The sequence below is a fragment of the Bos mutus genome, chromosome 11 (genome assembly GCF_027580195.1).
Source record: "Bos mutus isolate GX-2022 chromosome 11, NWIPB_WYAK_1.1, whole genome shotgun sequence".
NCBI classification, from domain to species: domain Eukaryota; kingdom Metazoa; phylum Chordata; class Mammalia; order Artiodactyla; family Bovidae; genus Bos; species Bos mutus.
This window is the reverse complement of record NC_091627.1, coordinates 90,845,512-90,870,229: the sequence shown is the minus strand read 5'-3', so window position 1 is coordinate 90,870,229 and position 24,718 is coordinate 90,845,512. Positions and strand designations below refer to the sequence as shown.

General features: G+C 41.6%; 1 protein-coding gene across 12 annotated transcripts in view; it reads left to right on the top strand.

The window, feature by feature from the left end:
• Positions 1-24,718, top strand: part of LTBP1 (latent transforming growth factor beta binding protein 1) — a 456,910-nt gene that overhangs the window by 167,860 nt on the left and 264,332 nt on the right. For 6 of the 12 annotated variants that reach the window (XM_070379753.1, XM_070379751.1, XM_070379752.1 and 3 more), the window contains exon 1: positions 16,838-17,192. The exons of 1 other annotated variant lie outside the window; for it this stretch is intronic. In XM_070379753.1, the coding sequence (XP_070235854.1) occupies positions 16,970-17,192 (223 nt within the window). In that variant the 5' untranslated portion in view covers positions 16,838-16,969. Of the gene's footprint in view, positions 1-16,837; positions 17,193-24,718 lie in introns of those variants that run through there. 5 more of the 12 variants (XM_070379745.1, XM_070379744.1, XM_070379743.1 and 2 more) reach the window with 2 other exon arrangements.

The following is a 24,718-nucleotide window of genomic DNA, read 5'->3' as shown; positions in this document are numbered from 1 at the left end:
TCCTGTCTTTCTCCTTACCTATTTAGCACTTACTATTTGCCATCCACTGTACTAAGTGCTTCATATGCATTCATTCAGTGTATTACATTGTATCAATAGTATTCGTACATTATTTGACTATTTAAACCATCACCTTACACGTCACACATGAATTTGTTAGAAACCAGAAATATAGTGAGCTGAAATTTGCCAGAACAAATAGTGTTTCTTGAAAAGATTGCCACTTTAGCTCTTTGTGTAAGTCACTTTTGTTGCTGTTCAGTTGCCCAGTCATGCCTGACTCTTTGCTATCCCATGAACTGCAGCACGCCAGGCCTCCCTGTCTATCACCATCTCCCAGAGTTTGCCCAAGTTCATGTCCATTGCATTGTGATGCCATCCAGCCATCTCATCTTCTGACACCCTCTTCTCCTTCTGCCTTCAATGTTTCCCAGAATCAGGGACTTTTCCAGTGAGTCAGCTATTCAAATCAGATGACCAGAATACTGGAGCTTTAGCTTCAGCATCAGTCCTTCCAGTGAGTATTCAGTATTTCCTTTTAAGATTGACTGGTTTGATCTCCTTGCTGTCTGAGGGACTCTCAGGAGTCTTCTCCAGCACCACAGTTTGAAGGCATCAATTCTTTGGTGCTCTGCCCTCTTTATGGTCCAGCTCTCACAACCGTACGTGACCACTGGGAAGACCACAGCCTTGACTATACGGACTTTTGTTGGCAGAGTGATGTCTGTGCTTTCAACACACTGTCTAGGTTTTCATACTTTCCTACCAAGAAGCAATCGTCCTCTGATTTCATGTCTGCAGTCACCATCCATAGTGATTTTAGAGCCAAAGAAGAATAAATCTGTCATTGCTTCCACCTTTTCCCCTTCTATTTGCTATGAACTAATGGGCTGGATGCTATGATCTTAGTTTTTAATTTTTTAATGTTTAGTTTTAAACTGGCTTTTTCACTCTCCTACTTCACCCACCTCAAGAGGTTCTTTTAGTTCCTCTTTGCTTTCTGCCATTAGAGTGGTATCATCTGCATATCTGAGGTAGTTGATGTTTCTCCCATCTATCTTGATTCCAGCTTGTAACTCATCCAGCCCAGCATTTCTCATGATGTGCTCTGCATATAAGTTAAATAAACAGGGTGACAGCAGACAGCCCTGTCATACTCCTTTCTCAGTCCTGAACCAATCCTCAGTCCTGAACCAGTTGTTCTATACAGGGTTCTAACTGTTGCTTCTTGGCCCACTTACAGGATTCTCAGGAGACAAGTAAAATGGTCTGGTATTCCCATCTCTTTAAGAACTTTCCGTAGTTTGTTATGATCCACACAGTCAAAAGCTTTGGCATAGTCAGTGAAACAGAGGTAGATGTTTTTTTCTGGAATCCCTTTGCTTTCTCTATGATCCCAGCAAATGTTGGCAATTGATCTCTGGTTCCTCTGTCTTCTCTAAACCCTACTTGGACATCTGGAAGTTCTTGGTTCACATAATGCTGAAGCCTAGCATGGAAGACTTTAAGCATGACCTTACTAGCATGGGAGATGAGGTCAATTGTCCGGTGGTTTGAACATTCTTTAATACTGCCCTTCTTGGGAATTGGGATGCGATTGACCTTTTCCAGTCCTGTGGGGTCTGGGGTCTTCCAGATTTGTTGACATATTGAGTGCAAGACTTTGATGGCATCGTTTTTCAGAGTTTCCAGTAGCTCTACTGGAATTCCATCACATCCACCAGCTTAATTGACAACAGTGCTTCCTAAGCCCCACTTAACTTCACGTTCCAGAATGTCTGACTCTGGGTGACTGACCACATGATTGTGGTTATCTGGTTCATTAAGATCTATTTTGTACAGTTCTTCCATGTATTCTTTCCATCTCTTCTTGATCTCTTCTGCTGCTTCTAGGTCTCTACGATTTCTGTCCTTTATTGTACCCATCTTTGGGTGAAATGTTCCCTTGATGTTTCCAGTTTTCCTGAAGAGATCTCTAGTCTGTCCTCTCTGTTTTTTTCTCTGTTTTTATGCACGATTCATTGAAGAAAGCCTTCTTGTCTCTCCTAGCTATTCTTTGGAACTCTGCATTTAGTTTGGTATACCTTTCCCTTTCTCCCTTGCTTTTGGCCTCTCTTCTTTCCTCAGCTATTTGTAAAGCCTCCTCAGATAACTACTTTGCCTTCCTGCTTTTCGTTTTCTTTGGGATGGTTTTGTTCGCTGCCTCCTGTACAGTTTTACAGACCTCCATCCATAGTTCTTCAGGTGCACTGCTTGCTAGATCTAATTTCTTGAATCTGTTTGTCACCTCCACTGCATATTCATAGGGGATTTGATTTAAGTCATACTTGGCTGGCATGTATGGATGTGAGAGTTGAACTATAAAGAAGGCTGAGTGCTGAAGAACTGATGCTTTTGAACTGTGGTATTGGAGAAGACTCTTGAGAGTCCCTTGGACTGCAAGGAGATCAAACCAGTCCATCCTAAAGGAGATCAGTCCTGGGTGTTCATTGGAAGGACTGATGTTGAAGCTGAAACTCCAGTCCTTTGGCCACCTGATGTGAAGAACTGACTCATTTGAAAAGACCCTGATGCTGGGAAAGATTGAGGGCAGGAGGAGAAGGAGACAACAGAGGATGAGATGGTTGAATGGCATCACCGACTCAATGGACATGGGCTTGGGTGGACTCCGGGAGTTGGTGATAGACAGGGAGGCCTGGCGTGCTGCAGTTCATGGGGTCACAAAGAGTTGGACACGACTGAGCAACTGAACTGAACTGGCTGGCCTAGTGGCTTCTCCTGCTTTCTTTAGTTTAAGCTTAAATATTGCTATAAGAAGCTGATGATCTGAGCCACGGTTAGCTCCAGGTCTTGTTTTTGCTAGCTATATACAGTTTCTCCATCTTTGACTACAAAGAATATAATCAATTTGATTTTGGTATTGACCATTTGGTGATGTCCATGTATAAAGTCATCTCTTGTGTTGTTGGAAAAGGGTGTTTGCTATGACCAGTGTATTCTCTTGGCAGAATTCAGTTAGCCTACATTACTTTTAGGTGAATCCAAAGTCAAAATTTGACTATGTTTAAAAAATTTTCAACTTTCTTATATGTAGGACTTTAATGATGATGACACTTTTAAGAAATTACCTGGGGACTCAGCTGGTGGGCACCGTCCAACGCACAGGGTGGGGGTTGGATCCCTGTTCAGGGACCTACAGTCCCATATGCTTCTTCATCAAAAAACCAAAAACCACAACATAAACCACAAACAATATTGTAACAAATTTAGTAAAGACTTTACAAAAATTTAGAGCTCCTGTCTATTTTTTAAAATTAATTTTTGCCTGTGCTGTGTCTTTGTTGCTGTGTGTGGCTTTTCTCTAGTCGTGGTGAGTGGAACCTACTCTGTAGTTGAGATGCGTGGGGTTCTCACTGCAGAGGCTTCTCGTTGTGGAGAGCCCACGCTGCAGGTGTGTGGGCTCTAGTAGCTGAGGTGTGCAGGCTTAGTAGTTGTGGTGCTAGGGCTTAGTTGCCTGTGGCATGTGGAATCTTCCCAGGCCAGAGATCGAACCTGTGTTCCCTGCATTGGCAGCCAGATTCTTAACCACCGGACCACCAGGGAAGTCCTGGCAGGAAATTTTTTTTAACAAAAATAATCCATACGCAAGATAACCCTTTCTAATCAGTGGGTTCCTACTGCTGTTTGAGATCCATTTGATACCTCTCAGACAAAGTGAAGCAATCAGATCTTACCTGAAAATTGTGTAGAGAGCAAAGTTGATAGAATTTTACTTTATTGTAGAGTTTTTAGTAATCATTATGATCATAAAAGCAAACATTTCGAGATGAAAATTTCCCATCTTTACAAGCTCTTGGGTGTTTTGCTCTATAATATATAATATCATGGGGAAAGTGTTGCTGGTCATTTGAGTTTTCCCACTAAGAGCTGACCGCATGTAATGATAACCTCTTGAATTTGCATATTTAACAGCTTATGAACCATATCCATACAAATTATTTCATATGGCCTCTGCCACAACCTTGTGTGGGTAGATGGGTTGAATGGCCTTATTGTGCATGTCTTTTTTCTACTCTTGTTTGAAAGATTTGGAGGGTGGAGCTAGTGAGGGGTTTCACTGTGTCCTGTCTTGCTGAACCTCTGTTAGTTTCTTGGTCAAATAAAAATTTTAACACTTACGCCATAAGACTATTGTAAGAATGAGCTGAGAGGAAGGGCACGACGCTGAATGTACCGCCAAATACATTGTTTGTGCTCCATTCTATGTTAATTTCCCTCCTTCATCCTATCCTTCCCTTATGTGCTCCATCTTGATTTTTCTCCTTCATTCCAAGTACTTAGTGTCATGTAATTTGCATAGTACTGCTCATTAAAAGTGTAAGAGAAGCATTGGGATTTTGAGGGAAGAATGGGGCTTGCACTGAACCCAGTTTCTATCATTTCCTAACAAAGTGACTTTAGTCAAATTTCTGATGAATGTCTTTGTAGTTTCCTAGTCTGTGAAATGGCTATGAGTTTGTTACTTACATGGTTGTGGTGTGTATGTGAACTTTGAAGTTTAGTAAGTGCTCAGTAGGTTTCATGCTAACAAAGGTTCGTGTAGTCAAAACTGTTTTTTCCAGTGTCAGTATGGATATGAGAGTAGGGCAGTAAAGGAAGGCTGAGTGCCAAAGAACGAATGCTTTTGAACTGTGGTGTTGGAGAAGACTCTTGAGAGTCCCTTGGACTGCAAGGAGATGCAACCAGTCAATCCTAAAGGAAATGAACCCTGAATATTCATTGGAAGGACTGATGCTGGAGCTCCAGCACTTTGGCCACCTGATGTGAAGAGCCAACTCATTAGAAAAGACCCTGATGCTGGGAAAGATTGAAGGCAGGAGAAGAAGGGGGTGGCAGAGGATGAGATGGTTGGATGGCATCACTGACTCAATGCACAAGGGTTTGAGCAAGCTCCAGGAGATGGTGAAGGACACTGAAGCCTGGTGTGCTATAGTCCATGGGGTCGCAAAAAGTCAGACACGACTGAGCAACTGAACAACATGTTTCTTGAGTTCATCAATCATGCAGACAGTGCTCTGTACATTTAGAAAGGTCCATACATATTGTTTCTATGTTCTCAGATCTATGCAAAAGGAAAAGAAGAGAAGAAGGTACGTGTGTGTGTGTGTGTGTGTGTGTGTGTTTATATTACCTATTGGTGGGTAACAGATCATTCCAAACCTTAGTGGTTTAAAGCTACAAACATTATCTTATGGTTTCTGTGGGTTAGGAATTGAGAGTCAACTTAGCTGATTGGTTCTGGCTCAGGTCCTTCTCTGGGAAATGCAGCAGTCATCTGAAGGCTTGTCTGAGGCTGGAAGATGTGCTGTCAGGATTGCTCAATCACATGGGGGTTGGCAGGAGGCTTGTTTTTTGTCCCATGGGGCTCTCTATAGACTCCTCGAGTATTCTCACAGCCTGGGAGCTGGCTTCCCTCAGAATGAGTGATCCAAGAAAGAGAGCAAGACAGAAGCTGCAGTGCAGTGCCTTTTGTGATCTGGTCTCTGAAGTCACATACTATCTCTTCAGCTTTATTCTGTTCTTCAGACATGAGTTGCTCAGACCAGTCCAGGCTCAAGGGGAGGGGAGTTGGACCTCATCTCTTGAAGGAAGACATAAAAAGAATTTGCAGACACATTTTAAAACTATCCATGTTCAACGGGAGAGGCATTATCTTGATGAGAGTCAAAAGGAAAAAGTTGAAAATGAGTAATCTAAAAAGAATTAGCTGACAGCTGAAAAACTTACGATGTGTAGTTGCACATCAGTAATTCATTTTTTATTGGCAACTAATCAGTTTTCAATTTTATTTATCACATGATACTAGAGCATAGTTAGATATACTATGACGACTTTGAGAAAAGGGATATTTAGGCTGAAATCTTGCCTAATGATGAGATATATTGAATTTGGCAGTAATCCCTTGGGGAGAGTAGCTGGGGCCATTTGATGGAGTCATTTAAAAACTGAGCCAGAGAGAAATTTGTGCTGGGGAAAGAAGAAATGACGGAATTGGTGTTCTGCAAGCTTGAATATCCCTGATTCTATAGTTCTAAATTACTTGAGAGATTTAAAAAATGCTAGTTTTCTTCTATATAACTAATTTCTTCAATAGTTTTTTTCTTTCAGTTGAATCCATCAAACTTTGGAGGAGTTTTGATAGTTAACAAAAATATTCATATGTTCAGCTTCCTTAGTACTTCTCAAATGGCGTTCTAATATATAATATTTATTTGCAGTGGGTTCTCATTACCTACATAAAAGCGTTGCGATCTATCAGAGGCACATCAAGGTGTCTACTCCTGGCCTGGCAACTCCAGTGATTCAGAACGCGTGTCCAGGGTACAATAGGTTTTGACTTCCTTCTCTGCTGTGTCTTTTGACTTTTTCTTTCAAGCAAAGTTAGCTTTTGTAAAGTGTAGTGGGTCATTTTCTTCTTTGTGTCTGCCTTTAATATAAGAGGGAAATTTCCAAGTGTCCTTGTGGAAATAATAGAGCCTTGATGGCATTCAACTCCATTAATGTCTTGTGAATTCCAGGTATTAGTTACTTGAGTAAAAGTCACTTCTCTGCCCTTTCCATTGTCTTTCTTCCCCTGTCTTCCCAGCCTGAGTTCATTTCCTTCCCCTGTATTCTTTCCCCTGTCACTCCCATCTCGCCACGTACACTTTCCCATTCCCAAAAGGGGAGAATCACCAGGTGGGACGTATGTTAAAAATAGCAAAGGAGGATGAGAATACAAACTGTTTTCTTTGGCTTGATTGTGGCCAAGGGAAGGCTGGAGGAGAGAAACATACATAAATAGAAATGTGTGCAAAGAGCCAAGAAAAAGTCGAAGGTTGGAATGTTTGGTCGTGCCTAGTTTGATGAGAATCATGAACAGGGCTGAAAGAATGAAGGGTGGACAGAAAGGAGGAAAGGTTTTCTGGGGGCGGGGAGGGGAGAGGAATCTGCATGAGAAGGAAGCAGGTGTATGAGTGAGGATGGTGGGATGGTCCTGCCTGCCTGATGTCTTGGCTATTCGTGGTTGCTGAAGCTGAGATAGATCGAATGTGGATGGGAAGGAGTCTTCATCTCCTTTGAAGGAGTTTGATTTTGTTGGGAATATATATTTTTTTAATAATTGCTTAGACTATGTGGAATCCTAATTCTCCAAGCAGATAGTAGATACCATTGGAGATTCTCATGAGGAATGGCCCCCACTTGATAAGGCTTGTGAACAAGCCATGAAATTTGTTCCTTGATAAACATGCAGCCCAGTAGTTATGTATCCTTTTAGTCAGACTTGGTTCGCATGTGCAAAACAAGCAGATGTTATTTATGGAAATGGTGAGTGATAGACCGATAACAAATGCCCTCATTGACTTCTCTTTGGAAAAACAACAAATGTGGGGATAAATAAAACCTAATTCTGTTCTAAAATTAAGGGACAGAAAATTTGAATCATGTGAAGCGTTTCTAGCCCCCTGCTTCTGTAAGGAGCCCACACAAACTAGCCAGATCAAATGAGTGCTAGGGATGGAAGACAGGTAAGTGTTTACTGCCTGCAGCTTGTCCTTTTGATTTGGGGACAGTGGAGAAGTCCTCCTAAGCCTCTTCTACTGCCTTGGTCAGTGTGGAATCTAGAGAGTTGTGCTGCTGTGAAGGCTGACGTAGGCTATTTGAGAGAAGTGGAGACTTTTCACATGAAAAAGTGCATCTCTTCAATGGTATTTATCCCTCAGAGATAAACTCTCGAACATCTTGAACCACGATGCCAAAGAACTAAAAATCCCTAGGCAGACTCACGTAACCCTCACTAAGGATGGTTGCCATGATTGTCAGGATTCTAGATCCAGGCAGAGAGTTGCACTCTCCATTCAGGATTGGGGAAGTGGGTCTACTGTGCTCCTCCCAGTATTCTTTATTACTTTGAAGGTTATGAACTTAAGTCTTGTGTTTCTTCAACTCTGCAGTCACCACATCTCAAATACCACAGTTCATTCTGGAGGGGCTGGTTCTCTGGCATTAAGGATTAGGAGCAGAGGAGAGATTCCCACATGTTCTAGATAGGGTTTTTCAAGTCATGTTGAAGAAAGCACCATGGAACGATGGCCTGCTGCAGTTGTAGGACCCCAGAAATGAGGAGGGCACCCCATGAAGGATGGCTGGTCAGTTGCTTGAATTCCCTCAGGGTCTATGATGTTAAAGAAACATATTTTACAGAAAAGATCAGAAAATGAAAATATCAGAGAGCCTTTGTTTTGCTAGTTCTCTACTTTAATTACCAACTATATTTTCTTTTCCCGAATATGCTTGGTAAGATTCTGCTGGGTGGGTAAACTACTTGTTGGGTAAAAGTGAGTCTCTTTGACTATAAAATATATTATACCTTCAAACATACTGGATTTTGTTCCAGGGATGAAAAATAGGACCTTTTATTGTATTTCTAGAGAAGAGAACCTAGGTTTGTTATTTAAGAAGGGAAAACTCCAAGGAGAAAAAGGAAGGATTATTAGAACAATCCTGAAGACTCAAGGTGTGCCTTTTAAATTCTTGCTGGGATAGTGGAGTCTGGCTGGAAAGGCAAGATTGAAGTTGAGAAAATGTACGATTCTAAGTGAAAGTCTCGGTCCTTTAATCTCAAGTCAAGCTAAAACAAAGCTTAAATGAGTGAAATGGTGAATGAGACCCAACTCCTAAAATAAGTGGAAATTTGGGATGAAATCTACCATCTTTATTGCTGGATCTCTGCTTAGTTCCTCTGCCAGTCTCCCTGAACTGCGAACCAAAGTGTATTTCTCTTTCTGGGTGGATTTTATGGCTTCATGGCAATTCACATCAGTCTTGAAGATCTGAGTAGAAGTGTTTTTAATTTCCTAGTTGTTTTTAGCCTAACAAAGAGAATGAATGCTAAGTAAATCAGAAATATATTCAAAAACTAAACTCCTTAGACATCATCTTAAATTTTATTTATAAAATTAGTGGAAATTTCCATTATGTGTCATGTTGATTTTTGCATAATATGTTGTGAAATTTTGGGAGCAAGTAATTGTTTTTCTTTTGAAAAAGTTCTTGAGAAATTTCTATTTCCTGTTTGTTCAGTTATTCGGTCATTGGCATGTTTAATTGAAATTTTTTACTTTATGTCATTGACCATTTTTTGGTAACAGTTTAATGATTTGGGGAAAATTTTTTTTGTAATTATTGCAGGGTTTCCTAAATAACAACTGTGCTTTCCCTTAATCTGAAACTTTTATGACTAAAATATTTTTCTCTGACAAATATAGCATCAAATAAATGTTTTGAGGCCAAAGGTTTCATAGAAGTTTATTTTTTTAAATAAAATTACTGACAATTATCCCTTAGATAAATATTATTTCCTTACTTCTCTGTCAGTGAAGTTTATTCATTCGATATTTCTTGAGCATTTGCTATGGGACACAAGTTCAGTGTTTATTAGTGACCAGACACCTTCCCGCCCTCATGGAGCCTGTTTTTAATGACAGTAGTGAAATACCAAATCTATAAAGTGTCTTTAGAATAAATAGGAAATGTGAAACAAGGCACAGAAAGAATCAGTTATGTGCGGCGGAGGGGGAGGGGTTGGTGTTGCAGTTTTTGCCAGGTCGTTGGAGAAAATCTGGTCATGTGATGTTTTGGAGCAGTCTTAAAGGGAAGGAAGACACTGTGTATCTCTGGGGAAGCATATTCTAAACGGAAGGAATAAGAAGTTCCCTGAGACAGGAATGTGCACAGTATTTGAAGAATAACACGGAGGCCAGAGTGAGTGGATTGGGAACAGGTGTAAGAGACATGGTCGGGTGTGGGGCACTCACAGCTTGTGCAGAGCCCAGCAGGCCCTTGTGAGGTCTTTTGACTTGTATCCTGAAAGAGATGGGAGGTCACTGAAGGGAGGAGTGCCATGATCTGACTGCCGAACATTTAAGGATGCTCTGAATGCTGTGTGAGTAAAAGCTGTAGGAAGGCAGAGTTGGAAGCAGGAAGTCAAGCTGGGAGACGTGAAATGATCCAGACAGAAGATGAAAGTGAATTGCACCAAAGTGTTTGCCATGAAGAAGGTGGTGAGAACTTATTCCCCTGGACATAGAGCTAACAGACCTTGCATGTTGTACTGCATCTCACATAACCAAAAAACGATCAAGAATAGATTTGCCATTTTCAAAGACAGGGGAAGACTTGAAGAGGAACAGATTAGATTGTGGGTACAGGAAAGAACCAGAGCTTAATTTTGAATGTTTGCTTGGGATGACCACTAGACTTTAGACACCTACCTGACAGAGTCCTAGAAGCAGCTGTACAATTGGGTACTTGGATATATACATAAACACACACATCTCCAGTGCCTATATGCACATATACAAGATCGAGGGGTCCAGGCCAGAGTTAAACATTCTCTATCCAGAAATCTGTATAAGGCATCTAAATCCATGAGGTAGGATGATAGCATCTGGCAAGTTGATATAGAAAGGAAAGGGCTACAGAGATTGAGCTCTGGAGCCTTCCCCTGAACAGAATCAGGAAGAGCAGGGGCCAGCAAGGTAGGAGAGAACCATAAGAGGACAGGGTAACCTAGAAGCCAAATAAAGATAGTGTATCATGAACCAAAGTGGTTCTTCTGTGTCAAATAGGCTGGAGGTTTGACTCATAAGGAGCTAGAGGATTTACCGTTGGATTTGAAGGCCAGGGGTGACCTTCACTGGAGCAGCTTTGAAGTGTTGACAGCAAGAGCTTGGCTCTGGCAGGTTCAAGAGAGAATGGGAGGGGAGGTGGTGGAGGCAACCAGCCGAGCCTCTCTTCAGAGGGGTTTGGCTGTAAGGAGAGCTGGGAAATAGAGTGGAACCTGCAGGGGAACGGAATGGGGATGATGAGAGGAGAGGTGTTCTTGACAGATGGGACGTGGTACAGCAGCTGTGCCTGCTAATGGGAACAAACAGGGAGGAGGTCTTTGGGCAAGAGGGGAAGGGGATCCACTGCTTTAATGGACGGTTGATCCTAGGGAGGATCACCTCCTGTATTGGGAGAAAGCAGGATTACTGTCGATCCAGGTAAGTTGGTAGCCTAGCTTTGTAGCTTCTCTTTTCTCCATGAAATAGTAAGGGAAGTCACACTTGAGCACAGCTAATTAGCTGCAGCATTTCTGCCAAACGAATATTTTGGGAACTGTATTTACATTTTTAAACATGGCGTATGTTTAGTACCTGCTTTATGAGAAATAAGCCATTCTTCAAGAAACTAAGAATATATCCAGAAGTGTATTCTTAAATGATTTAATATACTTGCTTCCTTTGCCTCTTTATATATCTATCTTCTTACATGTATAAAAATGTAAGGAAATCATGGAGGCCTCTGTAAGAGGTGAGGAACTGACACAGTTTCCTTCAGTGAATATTAAGAGAGCATTGAAAGGAGGGGGCACAGATGTTTTAGTTTATATCACCTGCGCAGCAACTATATCTCCCTACCTCTTCATTCAGTTAGTTCTCTGTGGAAGAACTCCAAGAGATGGTGCTGGACTGTAACCCTAGATTCTCATCTGAGAAAGTGCCCACAGCAGAACTAGTTACCTCTGTTTCCCTCTAGAAGAATTTTCCATGACTGGGGCAACCTGATGAAGTAATAGATTTGACACATTTCTGTTTACATAGCACCTTCTTGAGAACGGGGTACTCTATTGGCATTATTTTAATAGTCCAGGAGGAGTTAAGCAAGGCCAGAGAGCCAAACAATCAAGTCCTGTTATTCTAAGCATTATTTAATGTGTTTATGATTTGTCCTTCAAAGAATCCTTGGCCCGGGGGTAGGCAGTGGGTTGCAAAGCTGGAAAATGAGCTGTTCACTTCGTTTCTTTCCCACGTGACCTGGGTATTGAATGGGCTCCTCAGTCTCTTTAAATAGGCCCCTGTCCCCTAGGCAGGATGGTGCCTTTTACCCACGGAGACAATGCTTCTCCTTCTGAGGATGTTGCTGGTGCTGGTTGGCCCCTCTTGTTGACGTTGGGTGAGGGCTGAGTCACAACATTCTGGTTGGATGCGAGGAGAGACACTTTGTTCATGACCTCTGATGTGAGTCTTGAACTCGTTATATTTATTTCTTTGGCTGCCTTTGCTTTTGGTCACATCCTAGTTTAATGACTGAAAGATGGCAGCTGTGCTTTTTTCTAGACTGAAGTCCATTTGTCAAGGACAGTGTTCACATTTTTAAGTTTTGCTCTGTTGTTAGGATTGGGAAGCAGAAATGAAAGGTTTTTGTACTGGGGAGGGTATCGGCCTCGCTTCCACCCCATTTGTCTTTCAGTCTGAATGTCTGTGGTTTGTTTTAACCATGTGCCAGCACCCCTTCTTGGTGGTGTGAATGCACACAGGGTCTGGCAGGATCTGTAAACAGGATGTTGACTCTCAAGTGTCTTGATTGAGTGACTCGGAGGCTCAGTGGAGGCGCTATGTTGCCTCGGGCAATCTGTTTCTAGCCAAGGACTCTAAAACCCAAAGTGCCTGGTAAAGATTTCTGGGACTGATTTACCTATGAGGATCTACAAATTACATGTTTTCATCAGAGGGACTGAGCATGAAAGCTGTGCCAAGAGTTGCCCTATTAACTTGTTTTTTTTTATTATTATTATTTTTTAATTTAAATTTATTTATTTTAATTGGAGGCTAATTACTTTACAATATAACCCTATTAACTTCTGACTGGGCTGACTTCGGCTTCAGAGATTTGAAATACTTCAATCAGCCAATGGGTGCAGCTAGGAATGATCTTCCAGGGGTTTGAACTGTGGGCTTCAATTTTCATCACTGGTAAACCCAGAGGTGCACCAGAGAGACCTGTGAGCCCCGATCTCTGTGGGGTTGTTTAGTCATTCTTTGAGTCTCTTTGTTTATTCCACATTAATTGGGTTACCTACTTTATTCCCTTGTGGCTCAGCTGCTAAAGAATCTGCCTGCAATGCGGGAGACCAGGGTTCTATCCCTGGGCTGGGAAGATCCCCTGGAGAAGGAAAAGGCTACCCACTCCAGTATTCTGGCCTGCAGACTTCCATGGACTTATAGTCCTTGGGGTCGCAAAGAGTCGGACACGACTGAGCGACTTTCACTTTCTCTTTCACGGGGCCCTTGGGTATTAATTTATTCAAGGCTTTTGAGGGAGATGCCTCTTAAAGACCAAATGAATTCCCACTGAACTCTTGCTAAGTCACTTCAGTCATGTCCGACTCTGTTCGACCCCATAGACGGCAGCCCACCAGGCTCCCCCATCCCTGGGATTCTCCAGGCAGGAACACTGGAGTGGGTTGCCATTTCCTTCTCCAATGCATGAAAGTGAAAAGTGAAAGTGAAGTCGCTGAGTCGTGTCTGACTCTTAGCGACCCCATGGACTGCAGCCCACCAGGCTCCTCCGTCCATGGGATTTCCCAGGCAAGAGTACTGGAGTGGGGTGCCATCGCCTTCTCCGACTGAACTCTTGAGAGATGAGTAAATTCAGCTCATCACATGCCAAGAATTTCAAACTCGGTATTGTATCATGAAACTTACTCTTCACATAATACCCTAGATATGATGAAATGATTTTAAAGAAGAGGAAATGATTTGAAAGGAGTGAACATAGGTAAGACTATTTTCTAATGCATTTAATGTCTACGCAGATCCTCTGAGAGCTCTGGGTGACAAAATGTCAAACAGTTGAGTTTTTCAGTATTGATTTTCAGATTGATATGGAAAACTAAAACTAATTATAGTGAAGAAATATTGTAAATGCTTCTGTAGACACAGGATCCATTGAGAATACAAATGTCTGTTTTAGAATTAGATTACTTTATAGTAGGATACTTATGAAACACAAGGGGGGAAATATAAAATATATCTTCTATTTCCAAGAAGTTGTGAGTGTTAAAAACTCAGAATTAAGTCATGTGAAACTGTCTCTGTCTTTTGAAAATACAGATAATTCTAGGCCAAAAATAATTTTTTTTGGCCAAGAAACATACTAAAAACAATAGGCCTAGAGAATCTCAAGTGCCTATAAAGTGACTACTGTAGCTGGGAGGTAAAATGGGAATAATGATGAAGGACTTGCTTTCTTTGGATGTCTCAGTTCACCTAAGTGAGCATAATTTAGGTAACAGGATGGGCATCTGCATGGCAGCTGCTGATACTACGAGTTAATGCCAGAGAAGACAAAATACTTGGCACACCATTTTCATCTTCATTATTGTACTAGGAGCCAGAAAAAATAGAAGTTTATATTCTTTTGAAGTGGGATGATGTTGTCTCCTTTTTTCCCCCTGGGCTTCACACACTTAGACACACAAAGTGTTCTCAAGATATTTGTAAGCGTGGTCTGACAACTTAAGCTGATTTTTTTTTTTTTCCTTCTACTGTAAAAAAATAAAAAAAATAAAACTAGGTGAGTTTTGTCTGTTTTAGAATCAGCATTCCATTGTAGTTTTTAAAATGTATGAGGTGGCTCAGATGGTGAAGAATCCTGCAATGCAGGAGACCAGGGTTTGATCCCTGAGTTGGGAAGATCCCCTGAAGAAGGGCATGGCAACACATATTCTTGCCTGGAGAATTGCACGGACAGAGGAGCCTGGTGGGCTACAGTCCGTGGAGTTGCAAAGAGTTGACACGACTGAGCGACTAACACACTTTCACTTTCATAATCCACCCCAAATTTTAAATGTCCTGAAAGCATGTAAAGCACTGGTTTGAAAACTGTTTCTTTAAATAAAGTTTTATTGGAACACAGCCACACTCATTCATTGACATATAATTTTTCACAGTCTGCTTTCCTGCTACAGCAGCAGAGTTGAATGGTTGCAGCAGAGTCCTGTAGGCCTACGGCTCTAAAATATTCACTGTGTAGCTCCTTGTAGAAAAGGTTTCTGGGTGCCTTCTTGGAAGGGCCTGGAAAACCTGGTAGGCCACTAAGATACCTCCCCACCCCAGAGTATGTATCCTGATCTGTGTTAGAACCACTGGTGAATGAGAAACAGTCTTAGAAAAACATTTGAAAAGAATTGAGGGCATTTCTGCTCCAGAAGAATCATTTTCTTTTCAGTGAGAGGGCCAACCCAAGTGGATCTTCTCAGATCCCTTGTAACGTCAGCCTTCTTGGCTTCTGTTGTAATATCTTTGATGAGTTGAAGGGCTGCTATGTGAAAGAGGCATTAGATCGTGAGGGGAGATGAACTAGAATTAATGCGTATAGCCGACTGTGAGGACATAACTTCAGCTTAAGAATAGCATTTTTGAGAAACAGCTCATGACTAGAATGTGCCATCTTAGTGGGTAATGAGCTTCCTGTTCCTACAGATGTTCAAATAAAAGAAGTCAGGATATATTTGAAGCCCCATTCCAACCTTGAAATTCTGATGGCTCCTTTGGTTTAATGTTTTTGTTTCCAAGCTCAGATTTGACCACGTTTTGTTGAGGGCCTATAGAGGCTTCTTGGATGATTGTCTGAAAATACAATCCTGGTCAAACAAAGCAGTGTAATGGGGGAAGAATCTCTTCTGTTGGGCAGGGGATGGCAGGAGATGGGCTGACCCAACGGCAGGCGTTTCCTATGGCAACAGCAGTAACACAGTGACACCAGGAAGAGCACTGCTTCCAACCAGCCTTAAAGCTTCAGAGAAGAGTCATCTCTCTTCCACTCTCTTCAGCTGCTGCTACCATCTTTGTTTTCTGCCTAGGCCCCTGGGAAGTGAAAGAACCTGGCTGGGGGCATTCCACAAATGTGGAACTCCAAATAGGGTTTCTGTATTGTGCTTTGCCAGAGTTTATACTGGGGCTTGGCTGCAAGTGACAGTTCTGGATGAAGTCATCTCTTCTCTGTGCAGCTCTGTTGTTACCACACAAAAGCAGCCGTAAATACGGAAATGCATGAGTGGCTGTGTTCCAATAAAACTTTATTTACAAAAGCAGACAGTGGGCCAGATTTGATCCCAGGGCCATAGCTTGCTGACCCCGGATAAACCAGGCAAGTTAAAACTGGCTGGAAAATATCAGTTCTAATTCTCTCAAATTTTGGAGAAAAAGTGAGATGGCAGATCCAAGATCACAGCACGGTAGAGCCAGGATTACCACCCAGAATCTGACTTGAAGATGGGTGCCAATTCTATGATGTTATGCTGCCTCTGTCTTGTAACAGGTGGTAGCACCTGGTGTTTTTTTTTTTTTTTTTCTTAAAGGGCTGTATGAGTGAAAGAAATACCTACTTTAGGTGGTGTGTGAAGAGCCACAGTGAGAGCTCCGGGATGGCATTTTAACAGAGGCCAACCTTTTAGCCCCAGGGACTTGGCCTCCCTTTTTTTTAGATGGACCTTGTTCACAGTAAAACAAAATGTAGGTTGAAAAATTTTATATGGAGAAAGAGTGCCCCAGAGTTGTGAAAAAGCACTGGGCTCCCGCAGCTGCGTCACAGGATTTGATCACTTCAGCTGGGAGTGCCAGGAGATTTGAGACAGATGTTTTCAGACATGCCGCATGCCTAAAACATTTCCAGGGGTCGGGCTGCAAATAGTGACTTAATAAGTGGAGGAACAGGGAAAGTATGCACGTCGAGGACACAGGAGTTTATTCAGCACTAGGTGCACGGCCAACCTCTGTGCGTTACATCTGCCTGTCAGGGCTGGCTCTTTCATCTGTCGTGCCCTCCGTACTGCTCTTTGTCTGCCCGTGAATAAAGTGCAGCATTGTGGTTAGTAATCCCACTCCAGTGACTCGACTTCAAATGTGGTTTTGGAGTGCATCCCAGAGTTCTGTTTGCTAAGCTTCCTACTCCTGTTTCAGAGACACCACTGGATACAGAGCAGCGAGCACTAAAGGCTTCCCTCTTTCCTTAAACCTGTCGGGTTGTGGGCTCTCTCTTTCCCCCTCTCCTTCCTTTCTCTTTTTCCTTTTTTTTTTTTTAAACCTTCCAAGGCAAGTTCATGGATACTAAGCTGATGTGTTTGTTGTTCTTTTTCTCTCTGCCTCCGCTCCTAGTGAGTAACCACACTGGCCGCATCAAGGTGGTCTTTACTCCGAGCATCTGTAAAGTGACCTGCACCAAGGGCAGCTGTCAGAACAGCTGTGAGAAGGGGAACACCACCACTCTCATTAGTGAGAATGGTCACGCTGCCGACACCCTGACAGCCACGAACTTCCGAGTGGGTGAGTTCCTCCACGGTCCCTAACTGTCCTGACCGACTAGCGTTTGATGAGATCGTAGCATTTAGACACCCCCTCCATTCACACTGCTGTCTGCTTGAATGGGTTTCTGTCTACCAGTACGAATATGCTGCCTTCACTAGATCTTTTAAATTACTTTCAGAATCATTTTTAACTTGGTTTTTGGTTTCTGAGAGAGATGGCAAGGAGAGTATTACCCTTGGTTACTTATCATGGACACAGCCTGTGGTGATGGGGAGGTATCGGGAGACAGGAGGAAAGAGGCTTTAAGTTAAGACCCTGATGTACAGCTTGCATTGACCCATTTCAGATTTTATCTGCTTGGTGATAAGTCGAATTTATGTTAGATTTGACTTATATGAGGAAATTTGGGTGGTGGTGATGAAACTTTTATAAATAGCCAGGTTCTAAAAAATTTCTTAAAATTGTCAAATATGTGTGTTTTCAGTTGTAGAAAGGGATACAGACTTGCATCTTTTGCCACGTTTCTGCTGTGTATCAAAAGGCAAAATTATAAGTTTGATGTATGACATGGATTTGGGGGAAGATATGCTCCTGGATCACTGTCAGCACTTAAAACCTTTTAATCTTTCATAATCTAAATATGAACTATGGTAGTTACTGCAAAAAGGCTTTTCCTTTTACATTCTTGTTTCTTTTTACTACTTTGTAAATGGAGAAAGTATTGCAGTCCACTGAATGCTGTCACACTGCCATGTTGTCATTCAATACGGTATTTTTGTCACGGAAAAATGTCTTTTATTATTTTTTGACCAATTATGGTTTGCCATGTGTACTCAAATAATCACAGACACCCACGTTACTTTATGAGTTACTCACAAGAATAACCCAAATGTCAGACAGATAATAACACTGGCTAGATCTGGTCTTTTTATGGAATATTGCTGTTTAGTCTTGGGAGCATGTGTCTAGGGGGGGGGGGGTGTCTATTTCAAACTGATTTCCATCAAGACCAAATACAAGGAAGCAGTTTAAGTCCTCATTAGCTCTTTGATTATCCTGCTGCTCTATTGTGACTCGGGTTTCTTTGGAGGTTGAAGCACTGTTCTTGATAGTCTATACTTGGAAAAAACATGTGCCCATAGATACTATTTAAAGGGGTATTGTTAATTTCCTGGTGATGATCGGGGTACTTCGGACATATTTTTAAGAAGAATTTAGCTGCTAGGTGCCAAATGGCATATTATGCTTTAGCAGGGCAGGGAGCTGAGTCTAATGGGAAGTGTGTTTAAACTGATGATCGGGGAAACTGGATTTTGATCCCGGTGCTGCTGCTAACTAGCTAATCCATGGGATGTGACAGTTAATATTTCTGGACCTTAGTTTTTCTCGCCCGTAAAATAAATGGTTTCTATTTAGTGGCTTCTAAAATTCAGTCCATCTCTAAAAACCTTTGGACTTCTTCTTTATCAGTAATAAGCGAAACTGTTTTTTGGCATTTTTGGAGGGCTATAGACAAGGAAGGGGAGAAGAAGTTCCCAATTAGGTTATTATGAGCTAAATGGCTTTTTTCCATTTTTACTTTCCTTGATTGCCTTCCTTATTCTCATTGCTTTTCTTCCTTTTCCATCATCGATAATGTCTGCTTCTCTTCCTTTTGTCTCTTTTCATAAAGCTTTACAGTAGAAATGACAGAGTAATTGGGTGGGTGGTAATTTTTTGGCTTATGGTGTATTCACTTCGAAACTAAATATTTGAAGGCTTTGAGGAGCAGAGGAAGTCTACTTGTTAAAACACGCTGCACACTTTCCTCTCTGGCATTTAAGCAGATGTTTAGGAACAGGATACACACAGCCTGTTCAAAATACAAAACGGAGCCCAGCTATTTACTGAAAAATCTTAGAACCAAAACTCAACTCTGCCACAAAAGGATTGACAAAGTAGTTTGATTTTAAGAAGGAATAATAAAAGGAAGAGGGCAGAGTAATGAATAATTTCACATCGGAAATTATGGGAAATGTTTCATTTATACCCTGAGCCGTTTCTCTTTTCTACTTTAATTCCAGTACAGGGTGATTTGACAGACAAGTTTTTAAAATTATTTTGTTTAAGATGGTACTTTGGTAGACTTTGGAGATTATGATTTGCTAGAAATAGAGAATTTCAGAAATTCATTTTTAGGCATCTAAGATACCTTCTTGAGATGTACTGGTTTTAGATGATTTTATTACTTGCAGAAAGTGGTTTTCTAATTGGTTTTCCTCACTCTCTATATGTACTATATATATCTATATGTATCTCTGTATATATATACACACACACACACAATGTGTTAAATCTTTTGACAAATAAGATGTGTTACATGGAAAATAGTGGTTTGAGGAAAATTCAAAATGTAATTTGTCAGCTACTTTTTGGCCTCTGATGTTTAAGGCTACTGAGATGTGGGGGCTGGCAAACTTTTCAGGGGCCAGAGAGTGAATATTTTAGACTTTGCAGCCCACACGGTGTGTGTCACAGTCTGTCCTGTGTGACCTGGTGACATCAGCCATGGATGGTAGGTATGGGAATGGGTGTGGCTGCATTGTAGCCTTCGATGGGCTGAATTTGACTCTAGTGCCAGCATTTGCTGACTTCTGCCCCCAAAGAGTCAAAAAAAAAAAAAAAAATACAGGGAAAACAATATAGATTTTGTAATTAAGGTACCTTAATTAAATAATCCATTTTGATGATCAGAATAGCAGAAACAAGTTTTAACATTTCCATGGTGATGTCCAGGTAGAATAGATGTTCATGTCACCATATTTTTGGACAAGGAAACTGAGGCACACTGGCTTCAGTGAGTCTCCCTTCGTTACGCAAGTCAGCCAGATGGGGCTAGAGCCCAGGTCTCCTCGTGTCTGCTTTACCTCCCTGGTGTCTGACTGTGATGTGTAGGAGGGATAAAGTAAAAGAAGAACCTGAGGGAGTTAGGTTTTCTGAGTAGGCTGGATGTTACAACAGAGAATAAGCAACTGGTGTTTAAGAGCCCTGGATTTGAACACTGGCTTCTTCGTGTCCATTGGTCGTGCTCATCTGGCTCTCGGTCCTGTCCTGGTCCAGGTCACTCGTCCACACAATGCAGGTTAGATAGTGGGTAGGTTGAGGGTTATAGCAGGCACAGGGGTGACATTGGTTCCTTTTTTTCTGGGGGCGGGGGGAGTGCACCCTATGGCATGTGGAATCTTAGTTCCCCACCAGGGATTAAACCCACACCCCCTGCAATAGAAGTGCAGAGTCTTAACCATTTGACCGCCAGGGCAGTCCCCTCCTTCTTTCGTTTTTGGTGCTGCTTCTGTGTTGTCTTTCTGGTCTTGGTGACTGTGAGTCAGGACTGTTCAGATGTGAGAGGCAGGTGCTTTTCTCATGACCATTAAGCATATAGTCTCTTTTCCTGGTAATTCAGTGGGAGAAATAACTATAACTTCTACTTAATTTGACTCTAAAAGTGAAGCCTGGATGAAGATGATGTCCACAAGAAATACTCTGAGATTCTAGGATAATCTCTATTTTGTGAATGTGATGTTGACATGATATAACAGAATACTTGCATTAAGTGGAATCTTCTGTGAAGCACACTCTAAATATGACTTTTTTTTGGAGGCACACTTCCTTGCACTGTCCTGCCTTTACCTCTCTCTCTTTTTTTGATTAAAAACAATCCCACAGCATTTTTTGTCATCTGGTAATAACATGCTGTTACTGCTGAGTCGCAGAGAGTCATGTTTGACTCTTTGCAGCCCTATGGACTGTAGCCCACCAGGCTCCTCTCTCCACGGGGATTCTCCAGGCAAGAATACTGCAGTGGGTTGCCATGCCCTCCTCCAGAGGGCAATAACATGAGGGTGAGCTAAACAATATGAATACATGTTTTAGTACATTTCTAACGAAGGATGCCTAAAAAACACACCATATTGCCAAGTGATTTCTCGCTTCACTGATCATTCCTAGTTGGAGACACTGTGGTACAGAGTAATGTTTCTCTCCTTTTAGCATGATCTGACCCAGTTTTCTTAACTTTTAGAATGAATCTCTTTATCATCTAATGCGAGTTCATATGCTTATCAAAACCAATGATACAGCCCTCTATATGCATGTTCACTTGCTCGTAAAGCTACACCTGAATCTGAGATCTATTTGCAAGTGTCTGAAGATGAGATCGATGGACTGCGCCATCACCTTCTTCACCATCTGGCCCTGGGCCCTGTGTGCCATGGTGGAAGCTCTCAGAAACCACACAGCCCTGCATACTATCTCAAAAAGCAGCTTTGGAATAGAAAGTGCCTTTGCCTTTTTTCCAAGATGGAAGCATATCCCGAGTTGGGTGGGCCAGCAGATTAACTGTTGTTTGTTTTAATGGATTCTTTGCGTTTCATGGGGATGTCATGAAGATGACCTCCTGGGACTTTTAAGTTGTTGTTTATAGTTATAAGTTCTTCTAATAAGAAGAATATAGAAATTCTATGTTGTCACAACCAGAATATTTCAAATAAAATAATACTGTTGTCTGGCATAACTTACTTGCAGAGAGAGAGAGTGAAAGGCAATCATGATTGCTAAACTAGCACATGTGGTTTCTGTGATGCTATTTTCTCTGCGGAGAACATGAGGGACTCATGTTCTGTTAGCACCAATTGAATACTGACAAAAAGTATTTGATAATGTGTGGGTTGGCCAAAAAGTTTGTTCAGGCTAATGGACAAACCCAAATGAACTTTTTGGCTAACCCAGTAAGCACTATGACCCCATGTTATTTCGTTTGGTTCCTGTTTCCCCTGAGCAAGGTAAATATCCATATTTTGTAGATATGAGTTCCAAGGCTTTAGTGGTTTGGTCAAAGATGACTTTAAGTCAGGTTTTTTATTTCAGAGTCTAAAAGCCTCTTATCCTCCTGTGGTGCCTCCTATGTTAAGGAATCAGGTAGACAACACTGTGCTAGAATTTCCAGAACAAAAAAAAATCATAAACTGTCCTCTAAGAGCTTATGCTTTGAGGCGGAGATGAGGAATATGTATAAACAACCCCCGTTTAAGGTAGAAAATGCTTAGCAGGACCCCAGAGGAGGAGATACCACTTCTAGCTGAGGAAGAATACTTTGAGAGAGAAGGGATGGCATGCGACTTTTCTGTTTAGGTTTTCATGCTCTCCTTAGCTGCTAAACCTGTTGGCTTCTAGGAGGAGCTGGGTAAATGCTTGTTGTCTGATGATAGACTGATGGGGATGATGCAGCTTGACACGGTGATACATCCCCAATTAAGGATGGATGGGAAGGAAGAATGAACACTTTAGACTGAGACCTGGAAACAAGAGGTCACAGGTGGTATATGGAAATTGAGAGGAGTTACATATAAACTCGAAAGGTGGTAATATACTAGATGTCGGGGCTGGGAAGGTAGACTGGAGCAAGGCTATGGAGCACCTTGAATTTCAAGCTTAAGCATTTGGATTTTAGTCTTTCAGAACTTACTAGGAGAGTTCTCTGAAAAGGTTGTCATTTTGAAGAAGAGAGAGGGAAGGTTTCTCAGTTTTTTAGGCAGGAAACTAGTGGTCTAATCATCTAAGCTTTGAACAGCCCATAATTATGCCAACAGCCTCTAGCCACTTTCACCTGTTTTGAGGTTGGTTTGCTGCCCTACACTGGGGATCTCCCCACGTATGGCACAAAGCCATCTCAACACCATAGTGTTGTGGGGTGGAAAGGAAGCCTCTGTGATAATACACTCGTTATATAGGTTCTCCTCATAAGGATGGAAGGAAATTCACTCTTAATGAGGCATTAAATAAACCAGCATCACTGCTCAGGATGGAGAAGAATTGAGACTTGGGGGAGCAGCTTAGGTCAGACACTCAGGCCTTCACCTTCTTGTCATTGTTCAGATCCCTTGACAGTCATCCAGCACAGAAACCAGGGGAAAGCAACACGTCACTCTTTGAAGTGGCACATATATTTCCTCCTTAATGCATTGTACAGGCTGTATGTTTTTGAAAGATGAGCCAATACAATATTAAGAAAATGGTTGCTTTCATTTGGACAATTTAGAGTGGTTATGAACTTGTCCAACTACTCTGAAATATATTTGGCATTCTCAAATTATCTTCTAATACTTAGTAAATATCATAATGTAGAGCATTTCCTTTATTTAAGCTGTGAAGCATCCATAAAAGACTTTGCATTGGGGACATTAATTTATCTCATATATACTTATTGAACACCTACTGTGTGCCAGGGACTGGTTTAGGCCTTAGGAATATAGCAATGAACAAGATAGGCAAAGTCCTTGCTCTCCTGCTATATTAAAAATATGTTGCAGTAAAACGTATGAACCTTAGGACATTATGCTGAGTGAAATGAGCTAATCATGAGAAGACAAATATGATTCCACTTACGTAATGCTTAGAATAATCAGATTCTTAGAGTAGTAGTAGTTGTTGCTGGTGTTGGTGAAAACGGGGAAATAAGGAATTATTTCATGAGTACCAAGTTTCTGTTTGAAGGTAACAATCAAAAGATTATATGAATATACTTAGCACTGCTGAACTGTACACTTAGAAATGGTAAAGATAGTAAATTTTATGTCACATATATTCAACCAAAAATTAAAAAACTACAAACTAGTGAGTGTACTCTCCAAGAGGGTATCGCAAATCCTAAAAGATGATGCAGTTAAAATGCTGCACTTAATATGCCAGCAAATTTGGAAAACTCAGCAGTGGCCACAGGACTGGAAAAGGTCAGTTTTCATTCCAATCCCAAAGAAAGGCAATGCCAAAGAATGTTCAAACTACCACACAATTGCACTCATCTCACTGGCTCAGAGGTTAAAGTGTCTGTCTCCAATGCGGGAGACCCGGGTTTGAACCCTGGTTTGGGAAGATCCCCTGAAGAAGAAAGTGGCAACCCACTCCAGTATTCTTACCTGGAGAATCCCATAGATGGAGGATCCTGGTAGGCTACAGTCCACAGGGTCGCAAAGAGTTGGACACGACTGAGCGACTTCACTTCACTTCACTTCACACTCTAGCAAAGTAATGCTCAAAATTCTCCAAGCCAGGTTTCAACAGTATGTGAACCGAGAACTTCCACATTTTCTAGAACTTCCAGTTCAAGCTGGATTTAGGAAAGGCAGAGGAATCAGAGATCAAATTGCCAACATCCGCTGGATCATCAAAAAGCAAGAGAGTTCCAGAAAACCATCTACTTCTGTTTTATTGACTATGCCAAAGCCTTTGACTGTGTGGATCACAACAAACCGTGGAAAATTCTTCAAGAGATGGGAATACCAGATGGGAATATACCTTACCTGCCTCCTGAGAAATCTATGCAGGTCAGGAAGCAACAGTTAGAACTGGACATGGACCAACAGACTGGTTCCAAATTGGGAAAGGAGTACATCAAGGCTGTATATTGTCACCCTGTTTATTTAACTTATATGCAGAATACATCATGTAAAATGCTGGGCTGGATGAAGCACAAGCTGGAATCAAGATTGCTGGGAGAAATATCAATA